This window comes from Perognathus longimembris, chromosome 2, assembly GCF_023159225.1.
Source record: "Perognathus longimembris pacificus isolate PPM17 chromosome 2, ASM2315922v1, whole genome shotgun sequence".
Lineage (NCBI taxonomy): Eukaryota > Metazoa > Chordata > Mammalia > Rodentia > Heteromyidae > Perognathus > Perognathus longimembris.
The window spans coordinates 67,019,580-67,043,266 of NC_063162.1; the positions used below are offsets into that span (position 1 = coordinate 67,019,580).

General features: G+C 45.3%; 2 protein-coding genes and 1 long non-coding RNA gene across 4 annotated transcripts in view; 1 reads left to right on the top strand and 2 right to left on the bottom strand.

Annotated features, from left to right (window-relative positions):
• Positions 1-5,818, bottom strand: part of Sun3 (Sad1 and UNC84 domain containing 3) — a 24,944-nt gene extending 19,126 nt beyond the window's left edge. The window contains exon 1 of one of the 2 annotated variants that reach the window (XM_048339399.1): positions 5,737-5,818. Coding sequence is in view for 1 of the 2 variants with exons in the window: in XM_048339398.1 (XP_048195355.1) it covers positions 515-636 (122 nt within the window). In the remaining variant the exon portion in view is untranslated. Of the gene's footprint in view, positions 1-514; positions 643-5,736 lie in introns of those variants that run through there. The other variant, XM_048339398.1, reaches the window with a different exon arrangement.
• C2H7orf57 (chromosome 2 C7orf57 homolog) lies at positions 5,745-22,725 on the top strand. Its single transcript, XM_048339402.1, has 8 exons — positions 5,745-5,885; positions 8,897-9,082; positions 11,051-11,159; positions 12,701-12,854; positions 16,487-16,584; positions 17,773-17,993; positions 20,118-20,132; positions 21,701-22,725. The coding sequence occupies exons 1-8, from the start codon at positions 5,831-5,833 to the stop codon at positions 21,745-21,747; spliced, it is 885 nt and encodes a 294-aa protein (XP_048195359.1). The 5' UTR covers positions 5,745-5,830; the 3' UTR covers positions 21,748-22,725.
• Positions 7,607-23,687, bottom strand: LOC125346649. Its single transcript, XR_007209991.1, has 3 exons — positions 23,659-23,687; positions 15,274-15,278; positions 7,607-8,217 (listed from the first exon to the last, which is right to left on the bottom strand). It is a non-coding gene; the product is annotated as an uncharacterized LOC125346649 (long non-coding RNA).

The window sequence follows — 23,687 nt, forward strand, 5'->3', positions numbered from 1 at the left end:
GGCTAAGACCTGAACATTGTGGTTTGAAGCTAGCCTGGGGAAGGAAAATCTGTAAGACTCCAATTAACCAACTGAAAAGCTGGAAGAAGAGGGTGGGGCTCAAGTGGTAGAGTGCCAGCCTTGAGTGTAGAAGCTACGGGACAGCTCTCAGGCCCTACACTTCAAGCACTAGTACTAACACAAAACACAGAGCTCAGGCCCTGGATTCAAGCTCTAGAACCAGCACACACACACACACACACACACACACACACACACACACACACACACACCCCAAAACAAAAGGGAGGGTTACTTTTTTATATTCTCTCCCCAGTCCACTATAATTAACCTAAACGCCAGTGACATGGAAAGAAAATGGCATGCCATAGGAAGTACAATGATTGAAAAGAAAGCATCAGAGGGAAATGTTTGGCAATATTTTTCTCAAAACAAGAAGGAAACATGATATTTTGCAGCTAATAGTCATGACAGACATGATCTGTATAACTTAAGTTGTTTCAGACAACCGTACCCATTTGCATCAGGGAGTTCCTGCTCTGACAGCAAATCATCAACACTGGAAGTGCTGCTGGGATCTTCAGAGCAACTCGAAAAGAAGTGTGTCCCCCTCCTTGTCTTTGGCCGTCCACTCATGTCCCCTGACCAAGGAGCAAAGAGCGAGTGGAAATACTCTTTCCCTATGTTATGGAAGACTTGGAGCTACACATAACCATCTTGTTATTTGTGTCTTATTTATTGAGTGTATCTCCTACAAGAGGGAGAGTTGGAGTGAGAAGATTCTGAAAAGCCTCTGCCCCTTCTGTTGCATCACTCTTTGTGACACCTCAGAATGGCAGCACTAACACCAGGCCCCGCAGGCGATGGACACAGACCCACCTCTCATCTCCCCTCCATTGCACCTTATTTTAAACCCACTAGAAAATATCGCTTGCTTCAATGATATTTTGGAAAAAAATAATAATAAAACACCAGAAATATTCTCTTTTTTGGAAGAAACTCAATACTTCCCAGTGTCACATCTCCCTTTTTTTCCTAGAAAACTACAACCTGAACATCTACTGCATACACGTGTATTAAATGTAATACTTTTCATGCTTTAAACATGTCATATGCTACCATTTTGGACATTGAAATATATACCCAATTTACTCATTTTACCTGCTCTATAGTATTTTGTTATATATTACATACATATATAACACATGTTACATATGTAGAGTAGTGTATTGTGTTATATACACAATATATGCAATATAATATGCACTATATATTGTATATTATATATATTTCATGTATTGCACATTCACATATGTATAAATCCATTTGCCCATTTTCTATAACTGTACTGAGGTTGTCTTCAGTCTTTCTGCAATACAAATAATATTCAGTGAGTATTTTTTATGCCATTAAAGGTTGTTCCTAGGTGCATGCCTAGATGCAGAATGGCTAAATTGAATGACGAGGTAGGTTGTTTGGGGTATAAAATTGGAGGGTGGTAATTATTTTGTCTCAGCACCTAATGGCATCTTACTTTGTTTTAAAATGTGAAACATTTGGAGGAACATTAGAAAGGCATCAGAATAGAGTGTCCTTCCCTCAAATCCTCCTCCATTCCAGAAACAGTAATTAGGTAGACACCATGGGAAAAAGTACTTTTAGGGGGGCTTTAGGATCCAGGTAGGAAGTTGTAAAATTCCAGTGGAAAATGAACCAATCATAAATCTTTGAACAAAGGATACATTGCTGGACTGAAACTTCCCTGGAGCACTACAAGAGCAGACTCAGCTTGGTGTATTGAAATTGCCAACGTAAATACAAAACAAAGTCAGTGAACACAAAGGCAAGTCATTTAAAGCTAGCCAGTTAGGAGAGAAAAAGGTGACAAGAGAAAAAGTGTGAAGAAAGCATACAGGTCCTGTAAGCCCCCATAGGATGAGTAAACAAATGTCTACATTACTACATTATGGAAGTTCTGAGAAAAAGAGAAAAGGACAGAAACAATGAAAGAAATAGTGATTGAAAACCTACCATGTTTGTGGACATTCAACTCAAGAGATTAGAAGCCATCAACAACGATCAATGCCACAGAGATTACAGAAACATGTTATCATCAAACTGTCAAAATATAAAAAGAATTCTGAAAGCAAGAGAAAAGTGACTGACCACTTACAATGGGCCATGTGAGACATCAGCAGATCTCTCAGCAGAAAGTTTACAGGCCTAGGCAGAATGAGATGATACATTCAAAGTGGTAAAAGAGAAAAACAGTGGTTAAGCAAGAAGACTTCACCAGGCAAAATTGTCCTTCAGAAATAATGAAATAAAAACATTCTTGGACATGAAAAGCTCAGGATGTCATCATGTGTAATAGCTTCTTAAGACTTGCATTACATGAGAGGAAAAAGAAGCCCATGCCTGTAATCATAGCTGCTCAGAAGGCTGAGATCTGAGGATCATGGTTTGAAGTCAGCTAAGGAAAACAAAACCAAGAGACACTTATCTCTAATTAAGTAGCAAAAAGCTTGGAGTAGAAGTGTGGCTCTAGTGGTAGAGTACTAGCAAAAAAGTTAAGCAAGAACATGAGGCCCTGAATTCAAACCCCACTATCACAACAACAAAAAAGTGATACCAAAAAATATGCACCTGTAATCCTAAAGTTGGTGGATAAACTACTTTTAACTCTAGCATACAAGTTAGAAGATAAAGGGATTAAAATACTTATATCTACAACAAGTTGTTAATGGATACACAATATAAAAACATATAGCATCATAATATTTAATGTACACACTGAAAATGCACCCAGATAACTTGAGTGGATGGGTGGGGTTGGAAGAAGGGTGGGAATGATGGAAGGGGTCACTCTGATCAAGATGAATTGTACTCATAAATCGATATGCTGAATTGAAACTCCTTTGTACAAGTATTTAAAGATAATAAAAAATTGATAAAGCATGACATTAATAGTACAAAAAGCTGTAAGAATAATATTTGTATTTAATAAAAGTTTTCAGCAAGCCAAACACCAGTAGCTCACTCCTGTAATTCCTAGCTACTTAAGAGATGGAGATCTAAGGAATATGGCTCAAAGCCAGCCTAGAAAGATAAACCTGAGATTCTTATCTATCGAATTTCAGAAATAAAGATGTTGAGGGTGTGTGTGTATGTGTGTGTGTGTGTGTGTGTGAGAGAGAGAGAGAGAGAGAGAGAGAGAGAGAGAGAGAGAGAGAGAGAGAGAGAGAGAGAGCGCATTCTGAGGCTTAAAGTCAGGGCCTGGGTGCTATTCCTCAGCTTTTTTGCTTGAGGTTAGCACAGCCCCATTTATGGTGTCTTGGTGATTATTTGGAGATAAGAGTCTCATGGACTTTCCTGCCTGGACTCGCTTTGAACTGTGATCCTCAGATCTCAGCCTGAGTGGCCAGGACTTACAGGAATGAGCCACCTGTACTCAGCTAAGATATTGAGATTTTTGTCATGATAAATAGATTATCCTTGGGTCCTATTTTCTTTGGCATGGCATTGTTACCTAGATGTTTGATCCGCAAATACTTGTAATTTCAATAACACTTTAAAAGTCAAATCTTTCTCCTAAATAATGCTTTCTTTTCTGGATTTCACTTCATTTGGAAGCCTGTCAGCTTGGGCAAACCCTGCAATCTTTTGCTAAGCCAATTGAAAAATAGGATAAGATACCTTTAAGTCATGACATTTCCAGTTACTATGGTCAAATGTTTCCAAATACACTTTCTTGCCCATATGAACCCCTCATCCAGTGATGCCGGAGGCACTTTGTTATGTGAGTGATAGCCTAAGTGCCTCTCTATATAGAAAGGAACAGAGCTATGTTGCATTGTTGTATGGAGTTCTGATTACTTACACGACCGAGCCAGCTGAAGATCCCTGGAATTCCTAACCATATTATATTACAACTGGATAAAATATAGTCAATATTAATTCTTGTTGCACAAAAATCAATTCTGCTATAACTTGTTTTTTGCTTGATTTCCAAGGTGATATTTGCATAACTCAAACAGCACTTGTGTGGTCAAATAGCCACATAAGCTAACGTTTTTGTTGTTGTCCTGGTACTGGGGCTTGAACTCACAGCAGAGCCTCTATAATGTGAGCCATACAACCACCTTCCTATTTTTGCTTATGTTTTGTTCTATTTTCTGCTTAGTTGGAGATAAAGTTCTCACAGATTTGTATGCTAGACTGACTTTAAAATCTCCCCTGTAGTTAGTATTGTAGGTGTATATCACTAGTGCCTAGCTAAAATGTCTTGATTAAGAAATAAAAATCTTAACAAGAAGAAATAAAGGCTAACCATGGTTATCTAGGTTGTTGGAAATAAATTAATTTCCTGGTGCTATTATTCTCACTTTATAAACAAGCATGTGCACGCCAGTACCAAGCAGTACCAAGGATTGAAGGCAAGGTCTTGAGTGTTTCTTTGCAAGTTCTAATAATGTATCCCTCATTCTCACAAGGGGCTAGCAATGAGCAACTATGCCCACTATTTAGTCAGGATAATACGAAGCTTTCTGGGTAACAAAAGTGTTTCCTATTAAATTAATTGTGCCAAAACTCTTAGTGCCTATTGGCCCTATCAAGCACATGCAGGTGATCTCCATTTTTCTGGACGCATGACCCATAATTAATATTTCAGTTACTAATACTTTTCTTTTTTTAATGTGAGTCTGTTTCTTGGAAAAACGTGTTGGTAGATGCTCCTAATTTTTCAGGAGAGCTTTGGGGTAGTTAACTCATTTGCTGTGGGGAGATTGCAGGAAGACTGGCAGGAGCTAGCCCTGGCCCCGCCCACTAGCCCCGCCCACCGGCCCCGCCCCTAGGCCCGCCCGTCCCCCCGTCCCCGCCCCATCCAGTGTCGCCACGCCCACCGGCCGGCCCCGGCAGTTGACAGGTTGAACCTGCGCACTCTGATCCAGCTCTGATTGGCTTACTGGCGTGCGTGAGGCTGTCCCTATTGGCTGGCAGAACTCCCGCCGCGCCCGCCGGCCCGCCCCTCAGCCGTTGCCCTGGCGACGCGTGCTGTGGGGGTTCCGCGGTGCTCTGGGAGTTTGGGGTTGGCCCTCGCCAGCTGGCCCTCCCCGGACAAATTCCAGCTGCAGGTGGCACACTGGTCGCACGCCCGAGACGAGATCCTCGGCGAGCAGGTGAACCTGGGCACTGCCCTGAATCGGTGGAGACCTCAGGCTGGACCTTGGTACACCGGCTGTCTACCCGGCGTGCATGGCCCCAGCTGTTTACTGGTCGTGCTGCGTCCTCTACCGTGTACCGGGCATGCAAAAGGGACCCAGCAAGCTGTGTGTCCGGCCGAATCTGTGCGCGCCGTGCCTCTGTCCGCTTTGCCCTGTGCCCTCTGCGCCCCGTGCTTGCTGTGCCCCAGGCCCGCTTTGCCTTGTGCCCTCGGCGCCCCCTGCCCGCTGCACCCTGTGCTCTCTGCGCCCTTGCCCTCTGCACCTACTGCCCGCTTTGCCCTGTGCCCTCTGCGCCTCCTGCTCACTGCGCCCCCAGCCTGCTGCGCCCCTTGTGCCCTGTGCCCGCTGCGCCCGTTCGCTGCGCCCCCTGCCCGCTGTGCCTCCTGCCTGATGTGCCCCTGCTGTGCCTCCAGAGCGTGCCCTGCGTGGATGTGCCCGCGCTCGCCGGTCGGAAGGCGTGTGCAGGTGTGTCAGGTGGAGGCGGGGAGACTCAGAGGGGCGCGGACTTCACCTCTGCCGGCTGCAGCTACCAGCGGTTGGGTCCGGCGGCGCCCAGCTAGCCCCAGAACCCCGGGCTCTTCTGGAAGTGCTCACAGTGCCAGACCATGAGAAACACCAGCAAGGAAGTGCACAGCACCACTCACCGCTATGCTCCCTGTGGTGAGTGTGGAGTTGGGGGTTGTGGGAGCAGGAAATGATGGGAGCCACCCCTCCCCCTTTTGGTACAGCGCTAGGGATAGAAACCTTTTGGACATATTTGGGTCGTAAATTAACCCAGTGTAACGCTTATGCTGTTTTCCTGCATGCTGATTAAGGAACTTTCTTTCTCAGCTGCACAGTGCCATTCACTCCCTAGCTTTTGCTTCAACCAAATTAAATGTTTCTTGATTGAAACAGCTGGATACAAGAAAGGCGAAATCAGTGGAAGTTCATGGCTTCTTATGTACCCAGTTTGAGACTGAGAAGGAAAGGAAGAAGTCTCCATATGCGATTCTTTAATTTGTTGCTTTTGTTTATGCATTGTGAGAAGGGTTGGAGACAGAGGGTTGAGAAGAGCAGAGAGGGATCATTTGGAGCCAACCACATCTGCCCAGTCTGTTCAGAGGAAAACTGCACAGTCAGGGCTCTGACTGTCAGTGTGGTAGTGCCATGGCTGTGCTAGAAACGCAACTGCGGCTGGTGTATCAGGTCTGTCCTGTTCTGCATCTCCTGCCTCTCTCTCTCTCTCTCTCTCTCTCTCTCTCTCTCTCTCTCTCTCTCTCTCTCTCTCTCTCTCTCTCTCTCTCTCTCTCTCTCTTTCTCCTCTCCCCTCCCTTTCTGTGTATAATTTGAACTCTGAACTTCTTGCTTAGCATGTTTGCTAAAGGCTGGTGCTCTACCATTTGAGCCACACCTCCACTTCCAGTTCTGTCTGCCCAGGCTGGGCTTCAAACGGGCATCTTCAGAACTCAGTAGCTAGAATTACAGGCACGAGCCACTGGTGCACAGCTTCATGGGCTTTCTTTGTTTGTCATTTGCTTTCCTTTTTGGTGTGTGCCAATCCTGGGTCTTGAACTCAGGGTCTGTCCCTAAGCTCATGTGCTCAAGGTTAGCATGTTACCACTTGAGCCATGGCTCTACTTTTGGCTTTTTTGGTAGTTAATTGGAGATAAGAATCCCAGTGACTTTCCTTCCCTGGCTATCTTCGAACCTCAATCCTCAGATCTCAGTGTACTGAGTAGCTAGGATTACAGGCATGAGCCACCAGTGCCAGGTTTGTGTGATTTCTTGATGCCTCAAGTAGAGTCTCATCTTTGTGAACACCACTAATGGGCTCTAACAAGTGCCAGGCACTGCTTCCAACGCTTTATACACACGCACACATTTAACCTTATTAGAAGCCTGTCAGGGACCATCACCACACTTTGTGACCAAGGAACAGAAGCATGCTATTTAGAGCACTCTACACCAAGCAAGGAGCTTAACAATTGAGGCTTCACAGCCTAGAAACAGCAGCTTGGTTCCCCATGAGCACCAGAAGAGCAAGGTGGCCTTAAGTTTGACTCTCATCCTCAACAGTCTGCATTTCTTCATTGATAAAATAAGGGAAGCCAGGCGCTGGTGGCTCACACCTGTAACTCTAGCTACTCAGGAGGCTAAGATATGAAGATCCCAGGTAAGTCTGTGAGATGCTTGATCTCCAATTAACCAGCAAAAAGCTGGAAGTAGAGGAGTAGCTGACGTGGTAGAGTGCCAACCCTGAGCAAAAAAAAAGCTAAAGGACAGCACCCAGGCCCTGAGTTCAGGCTCCAGTACTGGCATGTAAGCATGCATGCACATGCACAGGAAATAAAGCTACTACTATACAGCCTATGAGTATACAGGGAAAGTCATAGAAAGAAAAGCAATCAGACAGTAAATGATCTAATGTTATACAAATTTTGAGATAAACTTTAAAAGATCTCTTTAACCTTATTTCTGTTTCTGTCTCTGTCTCTCTATCTCTGTCTCTGTCAACCCCTCTCTGTTAGGTAGTGAGAGTTGGCTCTTTTTAACTTGAACCCTCACTTTCTGAGCTCCTCCTTTTCATGCATTTAGAGATGGATTAGAATTCAGTGTCTGTCCAAAGCTTCCAGTAATGAGAGGGTAGAAGACTCACTGTTCTCTGTGGATTAATTAGTAAGCAGAACAGAGAGAGGAAAAATAAAGCACAACCTGAATGTCCTTCTAAAGGAGGAAATGTTTGAACTGCTAAAGCCTGATTCCTAACTCTTCCATTGATTCTCTGTGGTCTTTTGTGCCATTTTCTAAACTTTTCTCATTCTTTTTCCTTCCTTTCCTTTTTCTAAAGAAAGGTGCTGATTTGGCTGATTAATATCCTTCAGTTACTTAAAAGATTTTTCCAGGTTAAATATCATTCATTTCCATGCAGAAGGACCTACAGGATGACTTGTTTTGTGTGCTCTGGTGAATTAGTGTATTCAATACTCTACTTCTGAAGAACCTAGGTCAGCTAGCGCGTGCACGCACACATGCACACACATGCACACACAGGGAGATTTATTTTAAGGACCTGGTTTATATGGTTAGGGAATGACAAATATGAAATATGTGATGAGCTAGAGACTAGGGGAGGAGGACAGATTGCATTTCAGAAGCCCATCTAGGGGCAAAAGTCACTTCCCTGGAGGGGTCAAATTCTTCAACTGTTCCATAGGTTTTTCTGTCATGCTCAAAATGATTTGGGATTGTTTCTATTTCCTAGGATGACCAGAGCAAACAGTTAGATTTTTTAATTTTAAAATGGACAGATGCAGGGCTTGGGGAGCTCTGGGAAGCTCACACTGGTGTACCAGGTTGGCTTCTGTTTGGGAGAAGAAGCCAGCTGCAGCAGCAAAAGAGCCGGCAGGGCTGGCCCTGGGGGCTGTTCCAAAGGCTGGCCTTGGTGGCTGGCATATGTGTGTGTGGGCAGGGGTGGGGTGGGGTGGGGGGCAGGAGACTGCCTGCCCTGCTGGTGGTGTCATGCTTTGTCCTAGGCACTAGAGGGCCAGGCAGTTCCTTCCTGGCTCAGGTGCTGGGTGGCTTGTGCAGTGACATCCACAGCAGACAGACTGGGAAGGGCCCAAGGGCCCTCCCGCTGTGGCTGTCCTGCAGCCTGCATGGCAGTGAGAGTGGGCCTGGCTTCCATCTAGACTGGTATTACCACCTCCCGGTGAAGCGCTCTGAGAAGGCTGTCGATGCCCCGCCAGCGTCTCAGATTCCAGGGCTCAGCAGACTGGGTGACTCACACAATGGGCACTTGCCGGGGATGCGAAGGTACTGGATAAAAGAAACAGACTCCGAGTACGTGAAGCTTGCAAAGCAAGGCGGCAGACCCGGTAAGCCCCCAGCATGCTCCATCTTTGCCAGAGAGGATGGGCATGGATCCTCCTCTCATCTGTGTAAAAACATTGCTCTAGGAGTTGGGGGTGTGGCTCAGATGTTAGAGCACCTGCCTCAAAAATACCCAGTCCCTCAATTCAAACCCCAATCCTGCCAAAAATCTATTGTCCAAGGCCATTGGGAAGTTTGGCTCATAAGTATATTGGGATGTGTACAATCTTTGATGAAAATCAATTTTATATGAGATATATTTTTCACTAAGTATTTGACTATATTAAAAATGGGGGTGGGGCTGGGAATATGGCTTAGTGGCAAGAGTGCTTGCCTCCCATACATGAAGCCCTGGGTTCGATTCCCCAGCACCACATATATAGAAAACGGCCAGAAGTGGCGCTGTGGCTCAAGTGACAGAGTGCTAGCCTTGAGCAAAAAGAAGCTAGGAACAGTGCTCAGACCTTAAGTCCAAGGCCCAGGACTGGCCAAAAAACAAAACAAGTTGTTTGCATAATATGGCAAAAATAGTCAAAACATCTGAATATGTTAAAAATTGGGGCATACTCAGTTCATCATTCAGAGGGCTCAAGGATAGCACCCCTAAAATAGCACAGTCTATTTCTCCTCTGGGTGCCATTACCCCTGCTGAGAATGTCCTAGGGGAAATGGGAACAAGATTGCCATAATTTCAACATTAAAATGTCTAGACCAAGCTGGGCACTTGTGGCTCACAACTGTAAACCTAGGTACTCAGGGGGATGAGATCTGAGGATCATGGTTCAAAGCTAGTCTCAGCAGACAAATCTGAGACTCTTATTTCCAATTATCCATCAAAAAGCCAAAAGTGGAGGTATAGCTCAACGGTAGCCTTAAGCAAGAAAGCCAAGCAAGAATGTGAGCCCTGAGTTCAAGTGCCAGTGGCGACATAAAAATTTATCTGTTCCAATCCTCTTGATTGATTAGGCCTGCAGCACCTGGGACAAGAGCTTCTTCCCTTTCTAAATCCACTTCCCCTTGCTGATGGTCAAAAATATAAAAGTAGTGGAAAGAGTGGCCAAATTTGGTAAGCTCTAAAATGAGATGGGAGTACTGCATCACTGCCCATGTTCTGATTTTGATCATCACAATGTAGTGACATGAGAACTGTCTTGAAGACATCCACGGGAGCCCAGAGGTGGAGGTGTGGCCTCTGAACACAGGCCCAACAGTGTGAAGTACAATAATGACAGAAACAATAATTGAGAGGAAGGGAGGGAGAGAAGAAATCAAGTGTAATGAAATAGCACTGGGGGAGTCTGGTTGGAAGGTGTAGAAGAATTCATATTATTCCTCTAAGTTAAAAGTATTTAACCATGAAGAGGTTTTCAAGCTGCAAAATGGGAAATTAGATATCTGTGATACTGGGTTTTGAACACAGGGCCTTGTGCTTGTGATGTAGCCACTCTACCATCGAGCTATGCCTCCAGCCCTACCAGCTGTCCTTTGACACCCAGGAGAGGAGGGACCAGAGTCAGAGCATTTGGAAGGAGTCTGTGCACTATGCCTCCATCTGGGGACTCACCATCTGGAAGTCTAGATGGGGCAGATTTTCCTGGATGCAGCTGGAGGAGGAGAACTGCCTGGGGAGGGGTCATGAGGAGGGGAGTGGCCAGCACTGGAAGAATGGAAGGATGGCCCCAGGAAGTGATGCTGTCTGGTGGAGGCCTGGGGCCAGGGGAGGACCATGGCTCAGATGCACTATCCAGATCCACCCTAGAGAGGGAACAGCAGGGATACATGAGTGATGTCCCTGCCTGAGGCCCAACTAGGACCCTCCACTGTCCAGCTGCCAAGACAAGGGAGCTCCAGAGATGCTCAGGCAGTGCCCAGCCCCGAGGCCACCCCAGGGCCATGGCAGCATCCCTTGGTGAGGACTAGCGATCCACGCAAGACAGCAGGGTCACACACAGCTCTGTCCCTTTCTCTTTGAGATTTGCTGACGCACTTAGTTCCTGGGAGCAGGAAAGGCTCTCCTGTGGCCTACTCACTGCCAGACTGGTACATCCACCACAGCAAGCCTGCCACAGCACAGCAGCGTGAGTGAGTATTTGGAAGCAACTGTGTTTTGTTGGAACGAGGTGGGGGTGGGGAGAGTAGCTCAAGTTGAAATTCATTAAATGAATTGTGAGGGTGCTGTTCCAGAGCAATTTCACTCAAGGCTGGTACTCTACCACTTGAGACATAGTTCCACTTCCAGCTTTTTGGTAGTTAATTTGAGATAAGAATCTCACAGACTTTCCTGCTTGGGCTGGCTTTGAACTTGGATATTCAGATCTCAGTCTTCTGAGTAGTTAGGATTACAGGTGAGTCATACCACACCCAACACAAGTTAAATTTTAAAAGTTCCACTGAGTACAAGTGTGTGTTATGACAATCCAGGTACTATTTTACCAGCATGATGGGAGAACACAGCATGAGCTGTCAGGAATGCAGAGATGGGGAATCATGGAGCATACCCTTTTCCCCAAAATGTGGATCTTTAAACTACTTGTCAAGAAGTAGTCTTAGGTTTTTGTGTGACATTGCCACATGCACCTGCCATAAAATAGCAGTCTTCCCCAAAGTTTTCTTCTCATTACAGATGAAAGGCATTAGGTAGTACTAGAATACAGGCAACACTAAAGTCCTATAACTACAGGGTTATGGAGAGCCGCTGTTCATCAAGATGACCGAGGCATCTAAGAATTCCTCTTATCACTAGGTAGCCTCAATCCTCCAGCCCACCTCTTTGGACTTAGAGGGAAATGAAAAATCATTTCAGACAGCTTTCTGACCTTTTTTCTTCTTTTTTTTAACCTGTAAGATAAAACTACCATAAATGTCATTCTAAGCCTGCCAAGTAACTAAGAGTATAGGCCTCAGCCGTCTTGCCCAGCTTTTGTTTCTCTTTTTTTGTTTTCTTGAGGGCGGGAGGGGTCCTAGACAGGTACTTTAACTTGGTATTTAATGCTTTCACTCATTGGCTGGCACTCTACCAACTGAGCCAGGCTTCCAATCCCTTGTTTTTATTTTTGACAGGAAAATGAACATACAAAATTTATTACATGGCTGAGGCATCTAATATTAAACTCTTCCCTTGCTTTATTATTATTTTTTTTAGGAGACTGGCACTTGAATTGGTACATGATGCTTTTGCTCATTGGGTAGTGCTTTACCATGCCAGCTTTAAAAAAAAAATGAAATTCTTTGTGCTAAGTTCAGAAGAGAAAGAAAAGGAAGCAGAGTGGATTAGAACCTGCTAGAAAGGAGGCTGGGGACTCTGGGGTTGACCCCTTCCTGTCACTGATTCAAAGACCACTACCCACATTGTAAATGGCTGTATCACAGAAAGCAAGAAGGCCATTGCTATCTGAAATGATCATAAGCGGTACACATTTAGAGGAAAACTTAGCTCATTGAAGGAGACAAAGTAGTAGATGATATTCTGTGAAATTCTGCAAGGCTGGCACTGGAAAACGGCTGAGCTGTTTGTTCCCCACGAGCAGAAAGGCAGGGCCACTTGTGTCTTCAGGGAAGCCAAAGAAGGAGGGAGCCGGGCAGGGGCCTGGCATGGGCTGTAGCTGACCAGGCTGTCCCTGCAGGGTCCCTGCGGTCTCCATGCCCGATTACATGGTGTATGAAGAATTCAACCCCAGCCGGGCCAATGGGAGCTACGAATCCAGAAGAGGCCCCTTTGATTTCGACATGAAAACAGTTTGGCAAAGAGAGGCTGAGGAACTTGAGGAGAAAAAAAAGGTGACAGGAGCTTATCCATCTATGCTATCCATGGCTGCCTTCCTACAGGAACTCCCTGAACCATGCTGAATGTGTCTGTTGACTGCTTCTTGAGTGTCTCTTGATGCCCACAACATTGCTAATTGGCATGGTCTGTATTTTAAGTGTGGACCTTCTACAATGCCAGCAGCCACAGTCTAGTTGTCTTTCATTCTCTGGATTATTGGGTTTGTTTTGTTTTGTTTTTGGTCAGACATAGGGCTTGAACTCTGGGCCTGGGTGCTGTCCCTGAGCATTTCAGCTCATGGCTAACTCTCTACCTCTTTGAGCCACAGCACTACTTCCAGTTTTCTAGTGGTTAATTGGAGATAAGAGTCTCGTGAACTTTCCTGCCCAGGCTGTCTTTAAACCAGGATCCTCAGATCTTAGCCTCCTAAGAAACTAGGATTACAGGCATGAGCCACTGGTACCCGGCTGATTATTGGTTTTATAGGGAAGAGCACAGTTGTTTTAGTTTTTTGCTTACAGTATATTTTATTGGACAATGTTAGGTTTATAATCAGAATCTAGTTGTCCAACAAAAATCAATATTTTTGACTTTTCCTTTTTGTCAGTCATAGGGCTTGAACTCAGGACCTAGGTGCTGTCCCTGAGCTCTTCTGCTCATCGATAGCACACTGCTAATTTGAGCCACAGCTTCACTTCCTTTTTTTGAGTGGTTAATTGTAGATAAGAGTCTTATGGGGGATTTTCTCCCCAGACTACCTTTGAACTCTGATCCTTAGATCTCACCCTCCTGAGTAGCTAGGAGGACAGGTGTGAGCCACTGGCACCTGGTTAGTTTGTTGTTGTTGGTTTTTTTTGCTGGTCTTGGGACTTGAGCTCAGGCCCTGGACACTGTCCCTGAGCCTCTTTGTGCTCAAGGCTAGAGATCTACCACTTAAAACACAACACTACTTTCAGCATTTTCTAAGTAGTTTATTGGAGATCAGAGTTTCACAAACTTTCCTGCCTGGGTTGGCTTCAAACTGCCATCCTCAAATCTCAGCCTCCTGAGTAGCTAGTACTAGAGGTGTGAGCCACCAGTGCCTGGCTTATTTTTGCCTTTTTTTAAAGTAGTTTTTAACTAGTAAATTCCTACCTAGAGAAAACTGGTATAACACATGTCACCTAGCACATATAGGAAGGGAAATATATATATATATGTATATATATTATCTTTTTCTTTTTGTGCCCATACTGGAGCCTAAATTCAGGTTTGTGCTCTCTCCTTAGCTTTTTCACTCAAGGCCAATGCTCTACCACTTGACCCACAGCTCCAGTTCTGGCTTTTTCTGGTTAATTGGAGATAAGAGTATTATCAACTATTCTGTTCAGGCTGGTTTCAAACTGTAATCCTCAGATCTCAGTCCCATGAGTAGCTAGGATTAAAGTGTGAGTCTCCACTGCCAGGCTTTGTATTCATTATCATTATCTTTACATCTTTATAGTTAAATTGAGATTTCTCTGGAATGTTCCTTACTAATGATAAAGGGACACATTCCCAGGGTGCATTTCTCCCTCCAAGGGGAACCTCAAGGACACCCTGATTGGTAGATGGGCTGTGATCTTTTGATTGGAAGTCCTTCCATCCCCTGGCCTCCTCTTAGTGGCTCCTAGGACTTTGAGGGCTCTGCAGCACTGGATGTATGGAGGTCTGAAATTAGTCTCAGTGCTTCAGCCAGTCAGATCTGTGAGTGAAACGAAGACAAGTGTATGAAAAATAGCAATGGCACTTTTGATATTGAGACCAAGAGTGAACTGCGTTGTCCACTTGAATAGTGAAGAGATTTGATGTGTATGTACCACTCCCGGCTCCCAGGCCTGGCATCTCCCTGTTCAGATGAGGAGAGGAACCTCTCATTCGACTTAGGGGTGGGGAGGGCCAGGTTCAGTATCTCTTGGCTAGAACAGGCCATCTGTTTGTCAAGCTGTCCTCCGTGTCAAGCGGTGACCCAAGCTTTGGGTCACTTGCATAAGCACTGTAAATGGACTCTCTAAGGTCCAGGCCTGTTTCTCAGTGTAAGGGCTCAAGCAATAAATGGGTGTTTTGATGCTAACTACCATTATTGCACAAAGCTAGAGAAATGAAAAAGTGTTAAATGCTATATCACCACCAAATCAAATGAATGACCTATTCAGTGGCTACTTAGACAAACTGCACAAATGCCAGGAGCCACCATGCCAGGGAGGTAGGATGACAGACTTGGAGACACCAACACTAATTATGTCCAGCAGAAGGAACACAGTGTTGGGCAATGTAGAGTGTGTTCAGTTACAGCCGTTCTTGTATTTCCTTCCTGGGTCTTGAAATATCTTGGCCTAGATAGTAAGAACTTTAAAAGCAGGCTGCTGCTGCCTCTGAGGGAGGGATGAGAGGCTAGCACCTGCCTGGCCACACCCAGCCTGAGACATGTACACACTGGCCTGTTCTTAGGGATGTGCTCCCCCTGCCGGTTACTAGCAGCCCTGGGGTTCTTGCTCACTTGCAGGGTGAATGGGAGTTGGGAGGGATCTTTAATTTTATTTTTTAAATGATTTCTTGTGCAGTACTGGGGCTTGAACTCAAGGCCTGGACACTATCCCTTAAGCTTTTTTTTTTTTTTTTTTTGCTCAAGACTGGCATTCTACCTGCCACTTAAGCCACACTTTACTTCTGATATTTTGCTAGTTAACTGGAGATAAGTCTCACAAAATTTTCTGCCTGGGGCTGGCTTTGGACTTTGATCCTCAGAGTTCAGCCTCTTGAGTAGCTAGGGTTACAGGTATAATCAGGTACCCAACTCCTACTATTTATTTCTTTTTAAAAATTGTTATTATAAAGGTGATATAGAGCTTTTTCTTTTTAGATATAACTTATGTGCAGTAAAACTCACCTGCTCTACAAGTTGTAACAAGGCATACATTATGAAACTACCACAGCCTCTGAGATACAGAGGAATTCCATCAGTGCCCAGCCCCCCCTCTCTCCCCCCCTCCCGGCCTAGTTTTTCAGCTCCTTCAGGGCTAAACTCCCAGCTCCTGCAGGCACCTGTCTGTTCTTATTCTTAGTAGCTTTTCCAGAGCGTCACATCAGGTATCACAGTGTTTATAGTCCCTTTTCCCTGGTGATTTTAGACACAGCCAGCTGTTGGGGGTTAGAACTCTACTCCTTTATACTGGTGAATTGTGTTTCATTGTGGATCAAGGTGCAATTTGCTTCTCTTTCTCTATTGTTCATAATTGGCTGTTTTGATATAGTAACTGCTGTGTGTGTGTGTGTGCATGCGTGCTTACAGGCGCGTGAACTCAGGACATTATGCTCTCATTTGGGGTTTTTTTGCACACGGCCAGCACTCTATTATTGAGGCACAGCTCCACTTCTGGCTTCTATTATTGAGGCACAGCTCCACTTCTGGCTTTTGACTGGTTAATTGGAGGCAAGATTGTCTCTGATTTGTCTGCCCAGGCTGACTTCCACCTCGATCTAGCGGCCCTTTCTGCAAAGCTTTTCCGTTGAATGGGATTGCAGTGGACTTCGCTTTTTGTGACAGCTTCCCCAGCAGAGGTCCAGGCCCACGTTTGTTGCACGGGCAGGTCCTCCACTCAGACTTTGTACTATATTCTCCACACAGGTGAAGCTGCCCGCCATCCACTCCAAACACCCCAGCAAGGCGGGAACCCCAACAGGCTCCAAAGACTCCTCGGGGAGCCGGCTGTCCTTCCCTCCCATGTACGTGAGCAGCTACCTGAGTGGGCCGTGAGGTGTGGGGGTGCTTTCCTTCCCCCCCCCCCCATGTGGCAGCGGGACCGTGCTGTCATCCCTCCGCGGGGCCCGAGGCCCCGCCAGCCGGGCTCTGGATCGTTCCCGCCCCTTCCCCGCGCGCTTTGCTCGCGCGCCCCCATCCCCTCCCGCGCACTTCTCCCCGCCACGCCCCCACCCGCTCCCCGCGCGCTTCTCCCCGCCGCGCCCCCACCCGCTCCCCGCGCCCCTCTCCCAGCCGCGTCCCCATCCCGTCCCTGTGCGCTTCTCCCCGCCGCGCCCCCATCCGCTCCCCGCGAGTTTCTCCCCGCCGCGTCCTCACCCCGTCCCCGCGCACCTCTCTCCCCGCCACGCCCCCATCCGGTTCCTGCGCAGTTTGCCCGCGCGCACCCCTCCCCGCTGGGCGCGCTGGGCCTGCTGCGCCGGCGCAGGTCTGTGCTGGGAGCCAGGCGCCCCCAAGGCCCTGCGCTCCCTGCTGATCTGGCCTCACTCAGCTCTTGTTTGGAGAAGGTGGATGCCCTTTGTTGATCTTCCGGTGGGAGGGGAAAACCCAGGGGCTTTCTTTATCTCCTTACTCCCAAAATACTGGTTTAGCGCGAGAATAAATATTATGAATTGCACAGTTCTCCACAGTTCTCATCTCATAGGTGGGAAACAGTTGTATAATTACATTATAACGAATGCCTTGAGAACACTGGGCTCAGACGGAATAAGAGGCTTTACTACTTGAGTCACATCCTAGTCCTTTGTGCTTTAGTTAGTTTTCAGATGGCATCAACTTTTCTACAATGCTCCCCAGAGGTGATTGACAGGTAGATAAATGAGAGGTGGAAAGATAAATGGAGGGAGAGAAAACACTAGAGCTTTCTTGTATTTAAAATATAGTTGTGCATCTAACTTATTACTATGTTTCCTGAATACTGTTTCTGATCTCTGTCAGTGTGTGTGCGCGCATGTGCAAACACGTGCCACGCCTCCACTTCTGGCTTTTAACTGGTTAACTGGAGTAAGAGTCTAGAGGATTTTTCTGCCCTAGCTGGCTTTGAGTCTCAATCCTTAGATCCCAGCCTCTTGATTAGCTGGGATTGCAGGTGTGAGCCACCTGTGCCCATCCCGTTTTTGTTCTAATGTTTTAACATTTGTTTTTCTCTTTTTGAGGCCTGGTCAAAAAACCAATTCACCAACAAACTTCTCCAAGCTTATCAGCAATGGCTATAAGGATGAGTGGTTACAGCAGCAAAGAGCGGACTCTGACATAAAGACCCTGAAGACATCTAGGGGCTCCATGTCCTCTCAGTCCACACAGGACCCGGAAGGGCCCAAGGATACAGAGGCCTTGCTAGACCCGCAGGCTCCTGAAGGCTCCGAGAAAACTCAAGGTGAGGAGCACCCTGCAGTGAGCCTCCCTTCCTGCAGGGATCCCACAACAGTGATGTCAGCAGATGGATTTCTAATGTCATGATGTATCTCATGAATTATAGAAGTCTTCAGGACTATTAAGGCTACCAATTAAGAATAATACACATTTTCCTTTTTCTTCTTTTTTAGAAAGTAAAAGCCATAACTTCTTTGGTTTCACTTTTTTTTTTTTTTTTGCCAGTTCTGGGGCTTGAACTCAGGGCCTGAGCACTGTCCCTGGCTTCTTTTTGCTCAAGGATAGCACTCTACCACTTGAGCCACAGCACCACTTCTGGCTTTTTCTGTTATATGTAGTGCTGACTAATCAAACCCAGGGCTTCATGCATGCAAGACAAGCACTCTATTGCTAAGCTATATTCCAAGCCCGGGTTTCACTTTTTTTTTTTTTTGTCAAAAATCTTGATACTTCATTTAGCACAAAGAATGTGTCCAATAATGCCAGTTTTAGTCATCTGCATGGACTTCTCATAAAGGCTGCTTGAGTATCAACATTTCTAAAGCTTTAAATATGTTCCATTATAATTTTCTCTGTAACTACATACTCAGGATAATGACATTGGTAGGTATTCACTTATTTGTGCTGGTCCTGGGACTTGAACTCAGGGCCTGGGTGCTGTCCCTGAGCTGCTTTTGCTCGAGGCTAGTGCTGGGCCACTGGCGCCACAGCTCCACTTCTGGCTCTTCTTAGTGGTAACTTGGAGATGAGTCTCATGGACTTTTCTGCCCAAGCTGGCTTCAAACTGCGATCCTCAGATCTCAGCCTCCTGGGTGGCTGGGATTACCTGTATGAGGCACCAGCACCTGGCTGGTTTTTATTTTAACAGCCACAGAGAGAGCGCTTCATTGGGTGGGGAGGAGAGTTACTAGAGTTTGAACTCAGGGCCTTGCACTCACAGGCAGATGCTTTACTGCTTGAGTCACACCCTAGGTATGTGTGAGTCACACATCTTTGTGCTTTAGTTTTCAGTGTCTTCAACTTTTGTACAAGGCTTCCCAAGAACCCTTGATCCTCTTTATCTTTGCCTCCCTCTGTTTGGGATTGCAGCCACCAGGCCTGGCTTGTTGGCCTCAAACCACTACTCTCTGCATCTCTGCCTTCTAAGTAGCTGGAGGTATAGGACATGTATATATTTCATTTATGCATATATGTTAGTGCTCAGTTTCCCTGGCGACTAGTTTCTAAGCGACTTATTTTGTTCATAGGGCTTCATTTCTTTGATGAGATATTTTTGTTCGCTTCTCTGTTTCCTTTTTTTGTGAGTAGATCTCTTTTTACATGGCTTCCTTTATTTTCTACACCCAGCTGTTTGCTTTTTTGGTTGAACAGAATCTGCCAATTATACCCCACCCTTTTAGCCAGCCATAGTGGTGCACACCTGTAATCTTAGCCCCGGGAAAGCTGAGGTAGGAGAATCAAAAGTTCAAAGCAGCCTTGGGCTATAAGTGAGACTCCATCTTTTTAAAAAATATTTACTTATTTATTGTCAAAGTGATGTACAGAGGAGTTTCATATGTACAGTTTCATATGTAAGGCAGTGAGTACATTTTCTTGTTCAACTTGTTAACTCCTCCCTCACTTCCCCCCTCCCCACTTCCTCCCTTCCCCTTTCCCTCTTCCTCCACCCCATGAATTGTACAGTTGTTTTACATCAAATGGTTTTGTAAGTATTGCTTTTGGTATCGTTTGTCTTTTTATCCTTTGTGAGACTCCATCTTAAAAAAAAATCCCAGCTAGGACACTGGTGACACATGCCACCTGTATGTATTCTTAGCTACTCAGGAGGCTGAGATCTGAGAACTGCAGTTCGAAGCTAGCAAGAAAAGGGCATGCACACACACACATGTACACACTCAGTCAGAAGTGGAGTGGTAGCTCAAATGGTAGAGTGAAAAAGCCAAGGGCTCCCAGGCCCTGAATTCAAACTCCAGTATTGACACAACACTAACAAAGTGCCCATTTGAACTTTATGAGGTTCAAAGTGCTTTATGCCTTAGTTTTTACTACTTTAAGTAATTTTGCGTTCTTTGAATATTTAGTCTATTTCATTAAACTGAAAAACCAATGTCCTTATTCTTTATTTCAGAGTCTTCTCCTCCAAGTGAGTATTTGTAGAGAAACCAACCCCCTTGGAAGTTTGAAGAGTCTTAAGTACACAAAGAGGCTAGAGGAGACCACCTCTCCTGAGAGCCGCCACATACCCTAGGGAAATGTGCAATATCCCATCACTCATTGTAGTCACCCGCTGGACTGCAGCAACTCGAACTCATCCTTCCTGGAAAGGAAGGACCAGCATCTCTCTCTCTCTCCTCTGTCAGATACTTTCTGTCCTTTAGTCCTGGCCCCTGCTCTGCTCTCTGCTGTTTGGCCTTTTCTGATCACACCTGAGTGAGGTCCTGCTGGATTTGTCCTTCTCAGCCTGGTTTATTTCACTTCACCCAGTGCCTTCCAGGTTCACTCAGGTCTTCACAAAATTGTGTTCTTTTCATGGCTGAGTAGTATTTCACTGTAGGGATGCACACAACATTTTCATTGTTCATCTGTTGATGGGCACGTGAGTGGATTCCATGGTTTGTCTACTGCAAATGACACTGCAGCAAACACAGACTGCACTTCTTCCCGTGGCTGCCGATGTCCAGGTCCTTTGGGAGATACTAGGTGGTGGAGTAGCTAGATGGTGTTGGTGATCTGTTTTTAGTTTGGGGTGGGTTTGGTTTTGTTTAGGTAGTACTGTTGCTCAAACCTGGGACCTTGCCCTTGTTTGGCAGGTACTCTACTACTTAAGCTATACTGCTAGTCCTTTGTGATTTAGTTATTTTTCCTAGAAGGGTCTTGTGCTTGCTCCTGGGCTGCCCTGGACTGCCATCTTCTAATTTATGCTTCCTGTTGAGCTGGAACAACAAACTCTTACCACTACACTCAGCTTTTCATTGGTTGAAATGGGCATCACACTAAAGTTGTTGTTGCAGCTGGCCCAACTCTGCCCCTCAATTAGCTATGGTTAAAGGACTGAACCCTCAAAGCCATCTTAATTGGTTTGTTTTGTGCTGGTACTGAGGCTTGAACTCAGGGTCTCTCACTGCCTTTTCACTCGCAGCTGCCCCTTTGCTGCTCGCCCCATGCCCTCTACACTTCTAGCATTTTACTAGTCAATTACAGATAAGATTCTCTCAGATGTGGCTACCTGGGCTGTCTCCAACCACAGCTCTCAGATCTCAGCCTCCTAACCAGCTAGGATTATAGGTGTGAGTCACTGGTGCTCAGCTGGGTCCACATTAGTGAAGGGGAGGAGTCTTGGAGGGGAACAAGTGCCACACAGTGTCCAGTCTTCATCTGGGAAGTGGCCTGCTGGGAGGTGCTCCCGCTGTTTAGTTTCCTGGGGTCCCTGTGTCAGCCTGGGCCAGGGAAGTGCAGAAACATGAGCATCCCCAAGGAGGCGCTCTCTCCTTTCCTCCCAAGGTTAAGGTTGGGTCACATGCTTTCCCACTCGTGGTTTGTGTTGGGAGGTACGATCCCACGCTTCATTTCTGTGTAAACTTCAGTTTTAATCCTCATGCATAAGATCAGAAATACGGTCTTTCTTCTATTTAAAATGAATAAGTTAAACGTTACTTTATATTTAAAATTGTCATGCTTCCCTGACTGTCCTGTGTGTACTTGACATTGCAGGCCCAGGAGTGTCTCCATCTGAATCAACTCCAGCAGAGCTCAAATAATCACAGATGTCACATTCAGAATCACCTTCTTAGTAGCTCACTATGGTGTGACTAGGTTGCAGCTATGTTTGTAAGGCTTAGATTTTATTACTATAGATGCTTGCAGAACTGTATATTCACAGCAGTGTTACTATCACTGAGGCACAGGGAGGGAAAACACTGGGTTGTTTTTTTTTTCCACCCATTTCTCTGGGGTGCTGAACATGGGGTCAGTAGGAGGTGCTACCACAACCTCTAGGATCTTTCACTCTGCCAGCCTGTCGACCCCTCAGGACTGGTCACCTGCCCTGCCATCCTGGAACAGCACCTCCAGGGCTCATCACCATGTGGGAGCCTTGTCTGAGATTCGGAATAGGAAGAAACTCACACAATAAGCCTCAGCATTTTCCCCTATAGTTTGGCTCTATGATCTTTGTAGAAAGACTTTTCCTGTTTAAAAAAATCAAAATATGATCACATAGTTTGTATTAAAAATATTATGCCTTGAAGTTTTCAATGCTTAATATAAGACATTGTAACACTTACTAGGTTTTTGCCACTCCTGTGAGCATAACTAAAGTCTAGACTATGAAAAAATTATTTTATATCTTTTCAGTAAAGATGTACTTCATAGACTTAAAGCTTTGAAATAATCAGCTGAATGCTCTAGTTTTATAAAAGTTATTGCTTATGTATTAGAAAGTTGCATTAAAATATAATTTTAAATATTTTGTATCTTTAATTTGTTAATGATTTTTGGACAGATAATTTTCTTAGGAAGCCAAATAAGGTCACAGACATTTGTACCTTTTTTCCTGGAATGAACTTATCATGCACTTGCTCAGCTAAAACTTAAGTTTCATATTAGAACTCTGAGCTATTTAATGGAACATGTACATGTCTATTATATGATCACAAGGATGCTACTGTGGAATAATACGTATGCAATGTGTAAAAAGTGGGAATGGCTGTACATATGGAATAAAAATGATATACCACACAGTGCATTTCTTCTCCTTTCTCTATTCCCTCCTTTGCCTTCCTTGGTTGAAATGCTACCTCATTCCCAAATATTCTCTCCTTAGTTAAATTTTACTAGAAAGAGATATCAGTAGTGTTCAACTCTTTATTTTTTAAAGGCTATTATAGCAACAAAAAATCTATAATTTGTGGAGAGGACAAAATCTAAAGTGAGAACGGGTCATCATCATGGCTTCCCTGTCAGGAACCAGCTCACACCTGCAGTCCTAGTCACTCAGTGATAGAATATATTAGACATTGCCAGAAACTACGCAGACATCCAGGTACAGAAGAACAAAGGAAAAGTTTCTTGCCAGCAAAGGGGACCAGCAAGACCCCTTCTCACCAGGAGAAGTGAGAAGAAGTGCGGTCTATTGTCGAGGGTGACCTATGTAACCCAGGAAGTCTTGTAGGTGTGGATGTGCAGACCAGGGGCTTCATCATGTCAGCCTAGAATTTATGGCTGCTACCCAAATGGTAAATAAGGGGTCCTGCAGCTGCCCAGGCCTGGAGGTCACTCTAAAGGGATCTTGTTACCTTCCTTATATGGCCATAATTGCCCTAAAGGAGTGCATCTCAAGGAAGAGGGAGTGGAGGCTAATTATTTACTGCCCTTACTAGATGGGCCTAGTGTTGCTTAGGAAGGGAGCATGCTAAAACTATGGGAGAGAAGGCTATCAGGCTTATACTCAGGGAGCTACCAGCTCACACCTGCAGTCCTAGTCACTTAGGGAGCTGAGATATGAGGATCACAGTTCCAAGCCAGTCCAGGCAGAAAAGTCTACATGACTCATCTCCAGTTAACCAGAAAAAACACAGAAATGAAGGTATAGCTAAAACAAGAATTTGAGTCCATGAACTCAAGCCCTATTTTGGCACCAATAAATAAATACAAACAAAATACACACACACACACACACACACACACACACACACACACA

Excerpts from the sequence above, each read along its gene's own strand:
- C2H7orf57 (XM_048339402.1), top strand. The coding sequence starts at position 5,831 with ATGAGAAACACCAGCAAGGAAGTGCACAGCACCACTCACCGCTATGCT. Across the intron at positions 9,083-11,050 it reads AAAGCAAGGCGGCAGACCCG|ATTTGCTGACGCACTTAGTT; the intron begins GTAAGCCCCCAG and ends TTTCTCTTTGAG. Across the intron at positions 12,855-16,486 it reads AACTTGAGGAGAAAAAAAAG|GTGAAGCTGCCCGCCATCCA; the intron begins GTGACAGGAGCT and ends TTCTCCACACAG.